The following is a 15,197-nucleotide window of genomic DNA, read 5'->3' as shown; positions in this document are numbered from 1 at the left end:
ATTCACACTGTTAGTCTTCTGAAAATCAGTGTGTTTTGAACTGTGTTGTCATAAATGAGAAGAGAATATTTCTGTATGTGTATGTGCCAGATCATAATTTTAGATGATGCAATGCATAAAATAAATCACTTCCCAGTTTTCCAAAGGAGAATTTAAAACATGAAGTTCTGTAATATTTGAAGTTTGTTTTTTTTTTTTTTAATTTTTTTAACGTTTATTTATTTTTGAGACAGAGAGAGACAGAGCATGAACGGGGGAGGGTCACAGAAAGAGGGAGACACAGAATCTGAAACAGGCTCCAGGCTCTGAGCTGTCAACACAGAGCCCGACGCGGGGCTTGAACCCACGGACCGTGAGATCATGACCTGAGCTGAAGTCGGACACTCGACCAACCGAGCCACCCAGGCGCCCCTAATATTTGAAGTTTTTAATGTAACTCTTAATTTATTTTTTGATGGACTTTAGAACCACATATATAAGCCAAAATGCAATAAAAATAAAAGGGATTTACATGTACTACAAAATGCTATTCATTTCTCTAAGAATTTTGAATTATTAACGTGTTTAATCCTCACAGCAGCCCTGTGAAATGGATGATATTCTTATTCCCATTTTACAGATGAGGAAGTCCTAGCCCAGAGAGATTAAGGCATGTGCCCACAGGCAACCACCAAGTGCGGGAGCTGGAAATTGACATCGGGCATCCAGTTTAACTGCTGTGTTCAGCACCCATGTGGTTGATTTCAATATCACTGAAATTACTCAATATCAGACACTGAGCTATAATTTAAATCATATTGAATGATGTGAATAACGTACATACATACACTGGAAGTATAATTTCCATGGACTCAATTGTCAAAAAGAAATATAAAAAAAATAAATATTTAACTTTTCTGATAATTTGGCCGGAGTTAATTAGAGATTGGTGTTAAGATTTTACTGTCGTACAGGATAGATTGAGTTTTGAGAACAATGACCTGTTAGAGGTAATTTTGGCATTTCGGAGATGTGTAATAGTGACTAATAATTCAAACATTGGATTCACAGGGTATTTTTTTTTTCCTAAAACATTACTTTGTAAATTTCAGAATCCCTTAACTCTAAGATACAGCTTTGTTATCAGTGCAAAAGAACAATACGGGAAACTTTTAAAGTTACACGAAAACATGGAAACGTTATACCAGAGTGTGATGGGATACTATGCCATTGATGTGAAGAAGGTGTCTGTGGAAGACTTTTTTAATGACTTGAATAACTTCAGAACCACATTCATGGTATGTTAAAATGTTTAATTTTTTTTTAAGAAAGTATTTGTGTCTATACATTTCATGAGTTTTTACTTTCATTTCGTTACTTTATTCCAGTATTGCTGTTGGTAATAAAACCTACCTTTCCCCATGTTGAAAGTTAGCTTTAAAAATTTCAGATTTTAAATCTATTGAAAAATATGTGGTTTGTTCTCTTTTTGGCCTTCCCAATGTTAAGCTGTAATCAGAAATTTTGATTGAAAATATGACAAATTCTGAAGTTTCTCATAAAGACTCCCCTCCTGGCTGATTACAGAGCACTTTTGTAATACGTTTTTGGCTATGAATTTGTTTCTTTATACTTGAGATCAATTTGTATTTTGTGGTATAATTTTACCAAATTCCATGAAGCTCTTATGAAGCTTCTTATTTTCCTTTTCTTTTCTTAATGCATTGTACAATAAGCTACCTGTGATTTGCCTTTGAATGGATTTTAGATTCCTAGGGTTTCCTTTAGATACTTTAATAGGGAGGTCAGGTCTTTGATGTGGAATCCTTTCATTTAGGCATTAAAAAGATCTTTTGAAAAGTATTAGCTGATTAGATGAGGAAAAAAAAACCACACACATATTAAAGTGAGAAAGCATTGTTGCCTCCCTGGGGAAAATGGTGATACAATTCTGCAACAAAAAATTATGTTATTCTTAATAGATGGGTAAGTCATTTCTCTATTTCAGCAAATGTTTGTGGGGATTAAAAAGTTTCGAAGGGTAAGGAAAAAAGAAAACGCTTAAGCTTAAAGAAGTTGTTCTTTTTACTCTAAGGAAAACTTTATTGCTGAATTTATTGGACTTTGTTAAGATGAGATAGTCTTTTAATAAAAACTCAGTATTTCAGGACCACCTGGGTGGCTCAGTCGGTTAAACGTGTGACTTTGGCTCAGGTCCTGATCTCATGGTTCGTGAGTTTGAGCCCTGCATCGGGCCCTATGCTGAGAACTCAGAGCCTGGAGCCTGCTTCATATTCTGTGTCTCCCTCTCTCTCTGCCCCTCCCCTGCTCAGGCTCTGTCTTTCTCTCTCAAAAATAAACAAACATTAAAAAATTTTTCTTTAAAACCTCAGTATTTATTTTTTTTAATATGAAGTTTATTCTCAAATTGGTTTCCATACAACACCCAGTGCTCATCCCAACAGGTGCCCTCCTCAGTACCCATTACCTGCCCTCCCTCCATCCCACCCCCCATCGACACTCAGTTCTCAGTTTTTAAGAGTCTCTTATGGTTTGGCTCTCTCCCTCTCTTTTTTTTTTTTTTTTTTCCCTTCCCCTCCCCCATGGTCTTCTGTTAAGTTTCTCAGGATCCACATGAAAGTGAAAACATATGGTATCTGTCTTTCTCTGTGTGACTTATTTCACTTAGTATTACGCTCTCCAGTTCTATGCACATTGCTACAAAAGACCATATTTCATTCTTTCTCATTGCCAAGTAGTATTCCGTTGTGTATATAAACCACAGTTTTTTTATCCATTCATCAGTTGATGGACATTTAAAGTTTCAGTATTTCAAAGGAACACTAGTCTATGGTACATATACATTTGCTCATAGCTTTAGTTTGTTCCTTCCACAAATTCAAAATGATTCTTTAGTTTTTCACTATCACAAGTAGAAGAACTGGATTTGATTGACAAATATATTTATTGTGTGCCTATATATGTGATAAATTGTACAATATGGTATTTTAACTTTAAAATATTTTATGCCTTAATGTAAGTCGCAAAGGCTCTGCAGTCTGGGAGAGCTGGGTTTGGATTCCACACTAGTTATATGACCATGAACTGATATAACCTTCCTGAGTTTCAGTTTCCATATCTGTAAATGGAAATATTAATTCCTTTCTCATAAAACTGTTTATTAAGCTAGCTAATATATACTAAGTATTTATCACAGTTCCTTGCACATGGTAGTCGTTTAATAAATTAGTATGCAGTGAAGGGTTAACTCAGTAGGCTTGAGGTGTTTTAAACCTGGAACCAGTCCTACACTGGTTCCTGGGAGATAACCCGTTAGCTCTTGGAATACCCTGTCTCATAGGGATATTTGTCTGCTTGGGACCTTGGACCAAACTAGATGGTTTTTTCTAGAAATGTGATTTGCAGTGAGTACCTGTTTTTGTTCACCTGAAGCCCTGGGCTATACTGTTTGGTTTGTCCTCTATAGGAGGCTAGAGGCTGAGTAGCTAAGGTGGTCCATGTGGAAGGTCCAGGCATACATGTTTTTTTCCAATAAAAACTCTTGACATCAAGGAATGAGAGAGCTTTCCTAGTAGGCAATACTTCATATGTCATAATGGAACTCCTCTGGGAGAACCCTATGGTGATTTTAATCTGTGTCCTTTCACTGTAATAAACTGTAACCATGAGTACAATAGCTTTTCTGAGTTCTAAGTCCTTCCAACAAATCATCAAATGTGAGGGTGGTCTTGGGGACTCCTGACACAATTATGTTATAAAGGTATAAAATAGATATACGAAGTAATAATACGCATCACATATTGAGTATTCCATGAACCAGACATTCTTCCAGATGCCTTATGTATATTATCTCAGTCAGTCTTCATAATAATTCTCCACCTTTCACTGTTACCTTCTCTCTGAGGCAAATGAAGAAACCGAGGTACAGAGATGGAACATATCTGGCTCAATGTGTTTTAGCTACAAAATGGTAGAACTAGAATTTGTACCCATACAGGCTTCCTCCAAGAGCCTGTGTAATTAAATGCTGTGCGGTGCTCCCTCCCTTGTTTATAGCTTGTGTTCCATTTTACAAATAAGAACACTGGCACTGAAAGGGTTTAAAAAATGAAATCTAGGCCATACTGTTTTTAAGCATTCAGATTGACATTTGAATCAAGTCTAATTCAAAATCTTCCTAAGATCTAGTAGGATTAGAGGGCTTTGGGTGTTGTGGGGATAACTTGGCATTAGTGTTACTAATGGTGGAAGAGTGAGGAAGTGTTTGATTGGAGAAAGGTCCAAAAAAAGGAGGGTAATAGAGTGACAGCTGTACTTTGTGTGTATTTCAGAGTTCACATGGGTCCTAGAAGTAATTGTTGTCATATATACATATGCACACTGTCCTAAACTAACCTCCTTAGAGCTAAATATAAAAAATATATTTCATTTAAATGAGTAATTTGGAGAGGAAATAATCTTTAGGGTAAAAATAAACATAAAGGAGACTATAGAAGCAAAGTGGGTATACTAAGGTGATACAATTTGGCACACAAATTTTATTCTTTCTTCCTTTCTTTCTGGTAAATATAGTTATACTGCTTGAATTTTAGACAGTGCATATTTTAAAAGATCACATATCAATATTGGCAAAAATTTTTGACAAATGTTTTATTTTCTCAAATCCCTGATCTTTTACATTGCTATTTAATTCCTCACCATTCAACTTTGAAAATCCTACTAACTTCACTGAATCAGTGTGAAAATATTAACAACAGATGTGGAACTTTAATGGGTTGAAGGTCTGTTCTGGAAAGGTCTATTTATACAATAGGCAAAAAATATATAGCTAGATTTTCTTTTTAAGAAAATACTGGTAAGATACGTTTATATTGTGACTTCATCCACCGGTATTTAGGAATACTCCTGGTCGTGAATGAGCAAATTTTACCATTAAAGTGAAGTTCTGTTTTGTATTATATGCAAGGAGTTGGAACCACTGTCTTCATTCCATAGCTGTCCCCCTCCCTCACTATGACAGTTTTCCATGGAATGTTTTCTCTCAAGTTTAGACTGTCCTACTTATGTATGGTTACCTATGCCTGGAGCAGTCTGTCCATACTTTGCCTGGCTAAATTACTATACTCACCCTTCTGATCTCTGCTCAGACTTCGCTTCATCTTATAAAATCTGTGTCTACCTTGCATACGTTTGTTTCTCTAATGTAATTCATGGCATGTAACAAATAGCCAAATTTGTTGAGGGATAGATGTTCTCATCTACAATGGGTGCCAGGCTTTAGTAGCTAATACATATAGTGCCAGTCAAGTGCCAAGTTCTCCACTTACTCATTTAACCCTAACAATAACCAGGTGTGGTAGGCATACTGTTACTATTCCCATTTTACAGATGGGGAAACTGAGATTTAGAGAGATTGTGACTTGCCCATTGTTGACATAGCCAGCAATTGACGGAGCTGAGGGGCTAACCCAGGGAGTCTTGCACCAGCCTATGCCATATATGGCTAAACTATACTAATTCCTATTAATATAGTTTAAATTACATTTAAAAGAACTGTTAGGACTAATGTGAAAACTAACCCCTCCCCAAAATAAAAAAAAAAAAACATGTGATCACTTTTATTTTTAATAGTAATTTAGTTTATGAGTAATTTATCCCAAAATGTTCGTATTTTAGGATTGCCCCAGAAGTTACTCTTAAGCAATTAAAGGCCGGCTCATTTTTATTCAGAGCCGATTACTATACCTTTTACCAACTCATGTCATTTCTTATCAGTGTTACCAGGATCTCATCAGTAATTGGTTTAGATACAGCTGTTTTGGTTCTTGTTTTTTTCCCACCCTTTCTGAGAGCCCTAATACAATAGCTAAAGAAGGAAAATCTGTTCCAGACTGCTGCTTCAAGCCATGTAGACCAAGGGGAAAAAGTTCTAAGATCATGGAGCTTCCTCTGTGGGGTAACTGCTCATTGTGACACCAGTTGAACTCTCCTCTTTTCTAGTTGGAGATCCTCAACTAGAAATTAATTTGTTTTTGTTTTAACAATCTACTATAGGTAAATGGTTTCTATTTAGGACTAGTAATCAATTTCCAAGAAATAGGGAGTAAGCTTACATATTGTAATTTTATTTATCTTTATTTTTAAATTTTATTTATTTATTTTGAGAGAGAGAGTGAGCAGGAGAGGGACAGAGAGAGAGAATCCCAAGCAGGCTCCACATTGTCAGCACAGAGCCTGATGCGGGACTCAATTCCATGAACCATGAGATCATGACCTGAGCCAAAATCAAGAGTCAGGGCGCTTAACCATCTGAGCCACCCAAGTACCCCAAGCTTTATTTTTATTACTATCTTCAACAAGACAAATCCAACAACAACTGCCCCTGATTGAGTGCCTGCTTCTTGCTAGACTCTCTGCTAGATGCTGTACGCGTGTCATCTGACTTAGTCTTCCCAGCATTCTTGTGAGATACAGAATGTCACCCGTGTAGTAACTGTGGGGTAGGGAATCTCAGTATGCTTCCGAACTGGTAGGGGCTAAGACTTGAATGGAAGCCTCCCTGATTCCAAAGCCTGTACTTTTTAATATATTTCCAGCATATATCCAATATATTGCTCAGAGAGTTTGGAAGAATTGTTAAAATGTGATTTTTAAGGGCATTTTTGGTAACTTACAAGTGTAAATCAGCACAAGACATTTTTTTTTTATTTTCTCACCCCTTAATAGAATAACTTCTTGTTTACGTCAATGCATTCATGATAGGAGAATGTTTGCTGGTCTTGTTCCGTTTCAAAGCATAAAATGTTTTCTTTTAAAATTAGAGGATTATTAATGTACCACAAGGCTGGCGTGAAGGTTAAGGTGTGGAGTGGAGAGCTGGCAAGATACTCTTTTCTGTAGGAGTCATGGGAACCATAAAGTTCAAATTGGAGGTGGAAATGTTTGACCCTGCACTGTAGGCTAAGCAAATCACTGTCCTACCAGGCATCAAGCTTCACCAAGTGAAGTTCATGCCTTCAGGTGTGTAGTGTTGTAGAACGATAATCATCATCTTCCACTTGTGATTGATTTTGGACTCACTGTTAGATGCAACTACCAATGTGCCCATTACTCAGAGAGGTGCATGCTTCTATGGGATGAATTGAGCCCATTATGGAATTTTTGTCGGCTTTTACTGGGACACTCCATTTCCCTTTTTCTTACCTAACAGCTGTAGAATGTTCATGTTGGTCCTTTGAGTATAAACCTAATTTTCATGTGTGTCATTGGTCCCTGTGGCCTTGAAGCATAATGTATGTCCTAGCCCCACTTCCCATTCATATTTATATTAGAGAATTCTGCTCAAAGCGCCTTTACTCATCCCTGAAATACATGGTCTCTTCTTTAAAATTTTTCTTATCTTGGTGAGGCTTTCCTTTCTCCTCATTGAAAGTTCTTTTGCTTTTCTCTTTCTTTAACCAGAATTATTAGCACAGTGCAACAACACTCTTAACTCCTTAAGCAAATTTCATCTGACACCTTGTTTATTTTGCTTAACAACCTCATCTTACAGAAATACTTCTGAATGCTCCCCCCTCTTTGCTCTCCTTTGTTACTTGTTCCCTTTTAGATAACATGTGTGAAAACAATTTTCATACCAAATTATAATTATTAAGAATATGTCATTTTTCTGCTTATTTATTTGAAGTATAGTTGATACACATTGTGTCATTAGTTTCACGTGCACAACATAGTGATTCAGCACCTCTGTATATTATGCTGTGCACATTGCGAGTGTAGATACCGTCTGCCATGACACAACATCATTGACTATATTCTCTATGGTATATCTTTCATCTCCATGACTTGTTCATTCCATAACTGGAAGCCTGGATCTCTCACTCCCCTTCACCCATTTTGCCCATCCTCCCAGCCTTCTCCCCTCTGACAGCCACCAGTTTGTTCTCTGTATTTATGGGTCTCTGTCAATTTTCTGTTTTAATTATACATATGTAACTGCTATGATGAGCCTCTGAAATTAAAATTTCATATATTCCAACACAGAATTGGAGTGACTACACTTAAAGAAGTCACATTTTTTGGTTCTTGTAGCTCTTTTTCTGAGCACATTAACATTTCCTGTAGGGATTTTATTTTTTTAATTTTTTTTTAATGTTTATTTATTTTTGAGACATAGCTCATGAACAGGGGAGGGTCAGAGAGAGAGGGGGAGACACAGAATCTGAAACAGGCTCCAGGTTGAGCTGTCAGCACAGAGCCCGACACGGGGCTTGAACTCACGAACCGTGAGATCATGACCTGAGCTGAAGTCAGACGCTTAACTGACTGAGCCACCCAGGCGCCCCTCCTGTAGGGATTTTAAAGTACTGGAAAAGATTACTGGGCATCCTTCTTTATTAATAGTTTCTAAGACCCTGCATATCTGGGCACCCCACTTGGGTTAGGATTTTGAGGGCGAGGAAAAGCAATCCTTGCCTTAAAAGGGATTACTATTACACACACAAAAGGTGGGGTGGCCTCCATTAGGTCTTCCTTTCTTTTCTGTGTTCCAGTTTTGAGTATATGTGCCAAACTTTGCATTTGTTCTTTTCTTGTCCCTGAAGTCCTGTCGATTCCTCCCCTAAATTTTCTTTCCTACGTATATACCTCCCATCCGAATTGTGTAATGGCAATCATTGAGAAAGGAGTCACTCTGTTTTCTTCAAATCTTAACTTACTTATGAATTCACCCTTTGTGCTTGTTTTTAAAAGTGGTATTTTGCCAGTTGTCTTATTTTGGGGAAGACAGCAATGGCTGACAGTGAAAGCTCTGGCATCAGAACACCCAGGATGATAAGACTGTGGCCAAGTTACTTAACCTTAGTGAGCCTGTTTCCTGTTAATAACAGCTTGTGTTTCTTCAGGATGTTACATTTTGAAGATCAAATGACATAATGTACATATACCCCCAAAACAAGTTAGCTATCTACAGAGAATAGAAATAATTTTCACCTCTCCCATCTCATGATAACAGAATCGATATTTTAAGGATTTCTCCCCCCTTTTTTTTAATGCTTCTATATAGACACTTTGAACTAAATAAGGAATACCTATTTTTCAATAATAGCTCTGTGTTTAGATTATTTCTACAATTCTGTTAAAGTTATGTTTGATCCATTTAAAGATCCATCATTCATGTTACTTGAAGACTTTAAGTTGATTTTTCGTTCATACAATTGAAATACACTGTGTAGTGAACAAAAATAAAATCAGTTGTAACTCATTTAATCTTGCTGCATGGATTGATCAAATATAATTTCTCTCTTCTACTGAATACTGAGACTGAAGTAGTGATTTGCCAAACAAAAATGAAATCATCCAATGAGGGGGTATTTTTAGTATACAAATATTTTTGATATGGAGGACAGCCAGAACAAAACTGATCATTTAAGTTATACAAATCTTATCCTTGTCAACTGTAAATGCCATTTCTGATAACCATTGTATGGACTAACTAGGTGATCACTAGGAATTCCAAAGCACTAAGCTTTTCCCGTGTGCTTCTTAAATCCTGTACATTGATCATGTTATCAGAGAAAAGAAGCATGTGAAAAAGTCATCTGGTTGGATGGTGAGTCAACTTGGGTAGTTATAGGAAATATCTTCTCTCCTTGCTTGTTTTGTTGAGTTTACAGCTTACAAATTGTCTTCATTGGCACCGTTGTTATTCTGAGATCATAATTGGAGGTATAAAGCCCCAAACCTAGAAAAAAACCCAAATATTTTAGCTCTAGGATGTTTTTCTTCATATCCTTTACTATCTGATTATTTAAGGAATTAGAGCTATTCCAGGTGCTGAATATTTTAGACTTGCAACCTTGAAAATAATTATGATAGGTTCTTCTAATCTTTAATTTTTAGTCTTCTCACAGTAAAAACACAGCTAGACTAATTGACTTACATTTTCTCTTTACTGATAAGATTTATTTTGACTACACATTGCTTAGTGGGATTATTAGTGCATCTGACAGGTCTATATGATTAAATGACTGGTAATTTGTATTTCCCTTTTACATTTTAAATATTTAGTTTGCTCACTGAAGTAATATTAGCAAAAGGTAAAGACTGGATTATTCTAATACAGTGATAAGGTCAACTATTGATAGATAATGGGAAAAAATAATACATAATAATAAGTCTATTAACCCATGTAATTGAAAATACAACATTAAATTAGGGTACCACAAGCAAAAATGAACAAAATGGCATGCTCTTTGTACATCAGATATTGGTCCTCTGCATTCTGAACAAGACAGAGTGCACACACTGTTGACTTCAGTGGTTTTTTTTTAAACTTTAATGTTTATTTATTTTTAATTTTTTTGTTTATTTACTTATTTATTTATGTATTTTTTAAATATGAGGTTTATTGTCAAATTGGTTTCCATACAACACCGAGTGCTCATCCCAACAGGTGCCCTCCTCAATGCCCATGTTTATGTTTTGTTTTTTTTTTTTTGAGAGAGAGAGACAGAGACAAAGCATGAGTGGGAGAGGGGCAGAGAGAGAAGATGACACAGACTCAGAAGCAGGCTCCAGGTCCTGAGCTGTCAGCACAGAGCCCAAAAGGGAGCTCAAACCCACCAATTATGAGATCATGACCTGAACCGAAGTCAGACGCCCAACTGACTGAGCCACCCAGGTGCCCCCCATCTTAAGGCTACTTTTAATGTTATGTTTTAAACATGACCAGGTTTACATGGAATATTGTGGGGCTTTAGTTGGATGTTCTCCTTGCTTTCCTAACTAAGAGGTGATAGTAATAACTCAAAACAACAATAGTGATAGGTGATAGGCCCTATCACCAAGTCTACCTTTAAGCACTATACTTCGTGACTACCATCTTGTGCCTAGCTGTGCCTTTATTTAGCCTCACATTTGGGGGATAAAAAGAATATTTAAATTACTATATCACTTCAGAACACAAGGGGAGAAAACACACTTACTGGAAAATCAAGTTGTACTTTGGGAAACCACAGTTATGAATATTTCATATTCTCTCTCTGTTAAAGAAGTCACAGAATAGATTGAAATATCTCATTTACTTGAGGATTTTACAAAATGTTTGAAAGAATTGCAGACAAACTCATGGCATAATGATGATGGGTCAGTATTGTTAAATCCCTGATGGGCTAATACGTAATGTGTTGTTTCACCTGAGACTGATTTTTACAGAAAAGAGCAACTTGCAGCTGAACCAGTTTAATTCATCAGCACCTGCACATTCTTGGGGACATTCTCGAAGCATAGTTTCCCATTTTCCTAAGTTTCATGGTCATAAAAAGTTCAACTAATAACACTACCTTTTTGAATGTTAAGATGATGAATTGTTTGTGCCCCTATACCGTATATTATGCTCTCCTATTCTCATTGAGGGCATTTTTTCATTGAATTTGATAATACCAGAGAATTTAATTTTTACTATCATTCTAGAGTCCCTTATAAAGCATCTACCCTATAATTACTGCAAATAGGGATTTCTAAGAATAATTTTCCACAAGGTAATTCTAATCCATTGTTTATCTTTTGCATGTTGGGGGGAACTTTTGTATTCAGTTACAAAAGCAAGTCTTGATGGAAAAAAAACGGGGGGATGCCTGGGTGGCTCAGTTGGTTAGGTGACCGACTTCAACTCAGGTCATGATCTCATGGTTTGTGGGATCGAGCCCCATGTCTGTCTGTCAGCATAGAGCCTGGAGCCTGCTTCAAATCCTGTGTCTCCCTCTCTCTTTGCCCCTCCCCCGCTCATGCTCTGTCTTTCTCTCTCTGAAAATAAACATAAGGAACAAAAAAGAAAGAAAGAAAGAAAGAAAGAAAGAAAGAAAGAAAGAAAGAAAGAAAGAAAGAAAGAAAGAAAAGAAAGAAAGACTTGATAGAAAACGAACAAGTAGATCACATACTTTGTATTCTTAAAGACGTTTGTGTCTGGTAATTCTAAGAAAAAATAATTTTCTTTCGTGTTTCAATACAGGAATAGTACAGGAATACATTTTTAAGGTTTTCTTAGTTAAAATATTTTCCATCTCTTCCTGAAAATGGAGTCATCAGGAATTTCTAGAAAGCTTCATTTAGTATGTTTGAACATTGCCTCTTCTTAAAATTGAGTAAACTCCTATTAAAAAAAGCATTTAGTGGGAACATGGTGGACTCTTAAGTAGTTGTTTATTTTGAGAAAATTAGCCTGTGTTTTCATAGTACCTGATACCTGTATCCCTCTGGAAAGCATGCAGATTTAAATCTGGTTTTCTAATCTTATGTTAGGAATCTGAGACAAAAATAAAATACTTAGGAAGAAAAGATTTTTGAGTTCAGTGAAAACTGAAGAGATCCCTGGTTTGCATAGTTTAAATATTCATTAATGTTGAAAGAAATATAACTCTGAATAAGAAGACATTTATAATCTTTTCAACTTTCTTATATAATAAAATCTCCACTAGTTTTTGGAGTTACAAAAATATATAGAATATTATCATAGGTTGAAAATGTTGAGTTGGGTAGATAAAACTATTTAAATGAGCTAAGAGTTAGAAACGGAGATGAGGTATGATCAAAAAGTTGGGATCTGTGGAAGTCCACTTATATTCTTATGTTACAATTTTTCTCTTATAAGTTTTTAAGTATTTCAAGAAACAGTATATAATAGACTATTAAGCTGGAAGGAGGCAATGTGCACGTTGGTTTTTTAAATTTTGCTTTTGAGGAAAGCAAATTTTGTGTCATTGGGCAAGTTTTGAAGTTAATTTACCAAGACTATCTTAATTTGAAATGCAAGCAATTCTTGGGGGGGGGGGGGGCGGGAAACAGGAAACTAAATTCTCTTTTTCAGAATAAAAGCTCATAAAGTATATTAGATTTAGAAGTATTAAAACATGTGTCTATATATATATATATATATATATATGAAAATAAATTTTTAGTGGTAAATAACTAGACTTGAGATCAAGAGTATATCTTGCCTCCCATATTTAATTCACCTCTGTAACTTCCCTGCCAAGTAATCCAGCTGCATTGGGTACATGCTTTGGAGGAACTTCCTGTCGAGTCAGTGTACAGTCATATTCCAACATCTCTGAATGGAAAACTATATTCTCATAGGTACTATGAGAATTGACACTTCCTCATATATATAGAAGCATATATGATCATTGCAAGCTAGAAAGTGGCTCTTCCTTGATTTGTTCCCAAATAAATAATTAGTGGGGCATTTCATTAATGACATATAACGGAAATAATATAAATTAGTAATATTACTAATGTTATTGATAATTGCTGTTTTACATAGATTTTACTGTATGCCAGGCATTTTATTTAATTCTTACAATATCACTATAAAGTAGGTATTATTTTGCCCATTTTACAAAGAGGAAACTGAGACACAAGTTACATAGCTATTTAGTGCCAGATGGAGATTCAGACAAAAACAATAAGACTTTAGATTTCCTTCTAACCTTTACACTGCCTTTCTAATAAGTAATAATAAACTCATTTTTAAATTATTTCTGAAAGTAGTGAAATGTCATATTTATTGTATTTTTTATGATATTCTTGATTGTCCATTCAACAAACTTATTTGAGTGAGCACCCAGGATTTTATATGGCTGTTCCTTGTTAAATTGTTTACCTTTGGATCCTAAAACACGTAAGTATGTTACCCAGAAAAATATATAGTCTATCATAATTGACACATTATATAAAAATATTTAAGAAATAAAGATGTGTTGGTCAGCCTCCTATAAGAATACACTTTTGAGAATTTTCTCACATAATAGAGACTCTCAAAGATCAATCCCACCACAACACAACAAACTATTTTAAAATATGGCTGTCTTGTGAGAAAGTTGGGGAAGTCTTCAAGGAGAAAGGGTTATTTTTCATGAACATCTCTCTGTTGAAGGATCCTCCAAAGCAGGGATTGGCTGTTTAGTGGGCCATATAGTAAATATATGCAAGCTAAATGTTAATAACTACTCAGTTCTTCAGTAGCAGTGCAAAAGCAGTCATAGGCAGTATGTAAGTGAGTGGGTGTGGCTATGTCTGATATAACTATTTACAATTGCTGCCAGCCCAAGATTATAGTTTTCTGACATCAGCTCTACAGGATGTATTTAAAGAAGCAACATTTTCTTTTTCTTCAGAAAGAATTGAGAGACAAGAAGGCATACTTACCATTAAACTAAATATAAAAAACGTATACAATAAAATAATGTCTAACTTGTTTTGTAGAAAAGGGAGGTATAGAGCTTAACTACTGGACAATGTTGTTAAATAAATTGAATGAGGTGTTTGGAGTTCAGGTGTTTTATCTTTCTGTATTGTTCAAAGGAGAGGAAAGGAGATAAAACTATCAGTCAACGTTAGGCCTTGTTAAATTAATTTGTGTGATAAAATTACCAAGATAACCAGTAAAAGGATTGATGTTCCAGCATAGATTCAAAACCATAGGGGGAGAAATGAACCAAGAAAGATATACATTCATACATGCATACATACATACATACATACATACATAAGTGGCATAGATAAAGGAGGACCAATAAAACGAATAATATAAGGTGGTGGAAACAAATATTTCATAAGTCACGATAAAAATTTTAAAGACTAAGATTGGATAAACAATGTAGCCTTGTGCTGTTTGAGACCTCCTATAACCCAAATACATGGAAAGGTTTAAAGTAACAGAACAGGTAATGAAATGCAATATTAATCAAAAGAAAGAGGGAAACTATGGTGGTAACAGATAAAATAGACTTAAAGACAAGGGAATATTCATGCTGATAGAAAGCTTAATTCTTCAGAAAGGTACAAGTCAAAAATTTTCATGTGAATGATAACATGGCACCAAAACAAACATATAAAAATGTATAACTTCTAGAATAAGTTGATAGAGTTAGCATTATATTTGGATCTTCAACAAAGTTCTCTAATTGATCATTAAAGATATGGGAGCTTTAAACAATTCAATTAACACAGTTGATTCAATGTAATATATAGAGAACCCAACTCAACAATTAGAGTACACCTCTCAACCATAAGTGGCACTTTTATCAAAGTAATCACATACTAGAGACCATGAAATCTTGATGTATTTCTAAGGTGCAGCTTCATTCATTAACTACAATAGTATGAAATTAGTGATGAAATTTTTAAAAGGATGAAAT

General features: G+C 35.4%; 1 protein-coding gene across 2 annotated transcripts in view; it reads left to right on the top strand.

Annotated features, from left to right (window-relative positions):
- Positions 1-15,197, top strand: part of DIAPH3 (diaphanous related formin 3) — a 504,348-nt gene that overhangs the window by 308,532 nt on the left and 180,619 nt on the right. For both annotated transcript variants that reach the window (XM_047871375.1, XM_047871365.1), the window contains one exon: positions 1,113-1,277. In XM_047871375.1, the coding sequence (XP_047727331.1) occupies positions 1,113-1,277 (165 nt within the window). The remainder of the gene's footprint in view (positions 1-1,112; positions 1,278-15,197) is intronic.

This window comes from Prionailurus viverrinus, chromosome A1 (genome assembly GCF_022837055.1).
Source record: "Prionailurus viverrinus isolate Anna chromosome A1, UM_Priviv_1.0, whole genome shotgun sequence".
Classification (NCBI taxonomy): Eukaryota; Metazoa; Chordata; class Mammalia; order Carnivora; family Felidae; genus Prionailurus; species Prionailurus viverrinus.
This window is presented reverse-complemented; position numbering and strand designations above follow the sequence as displayed.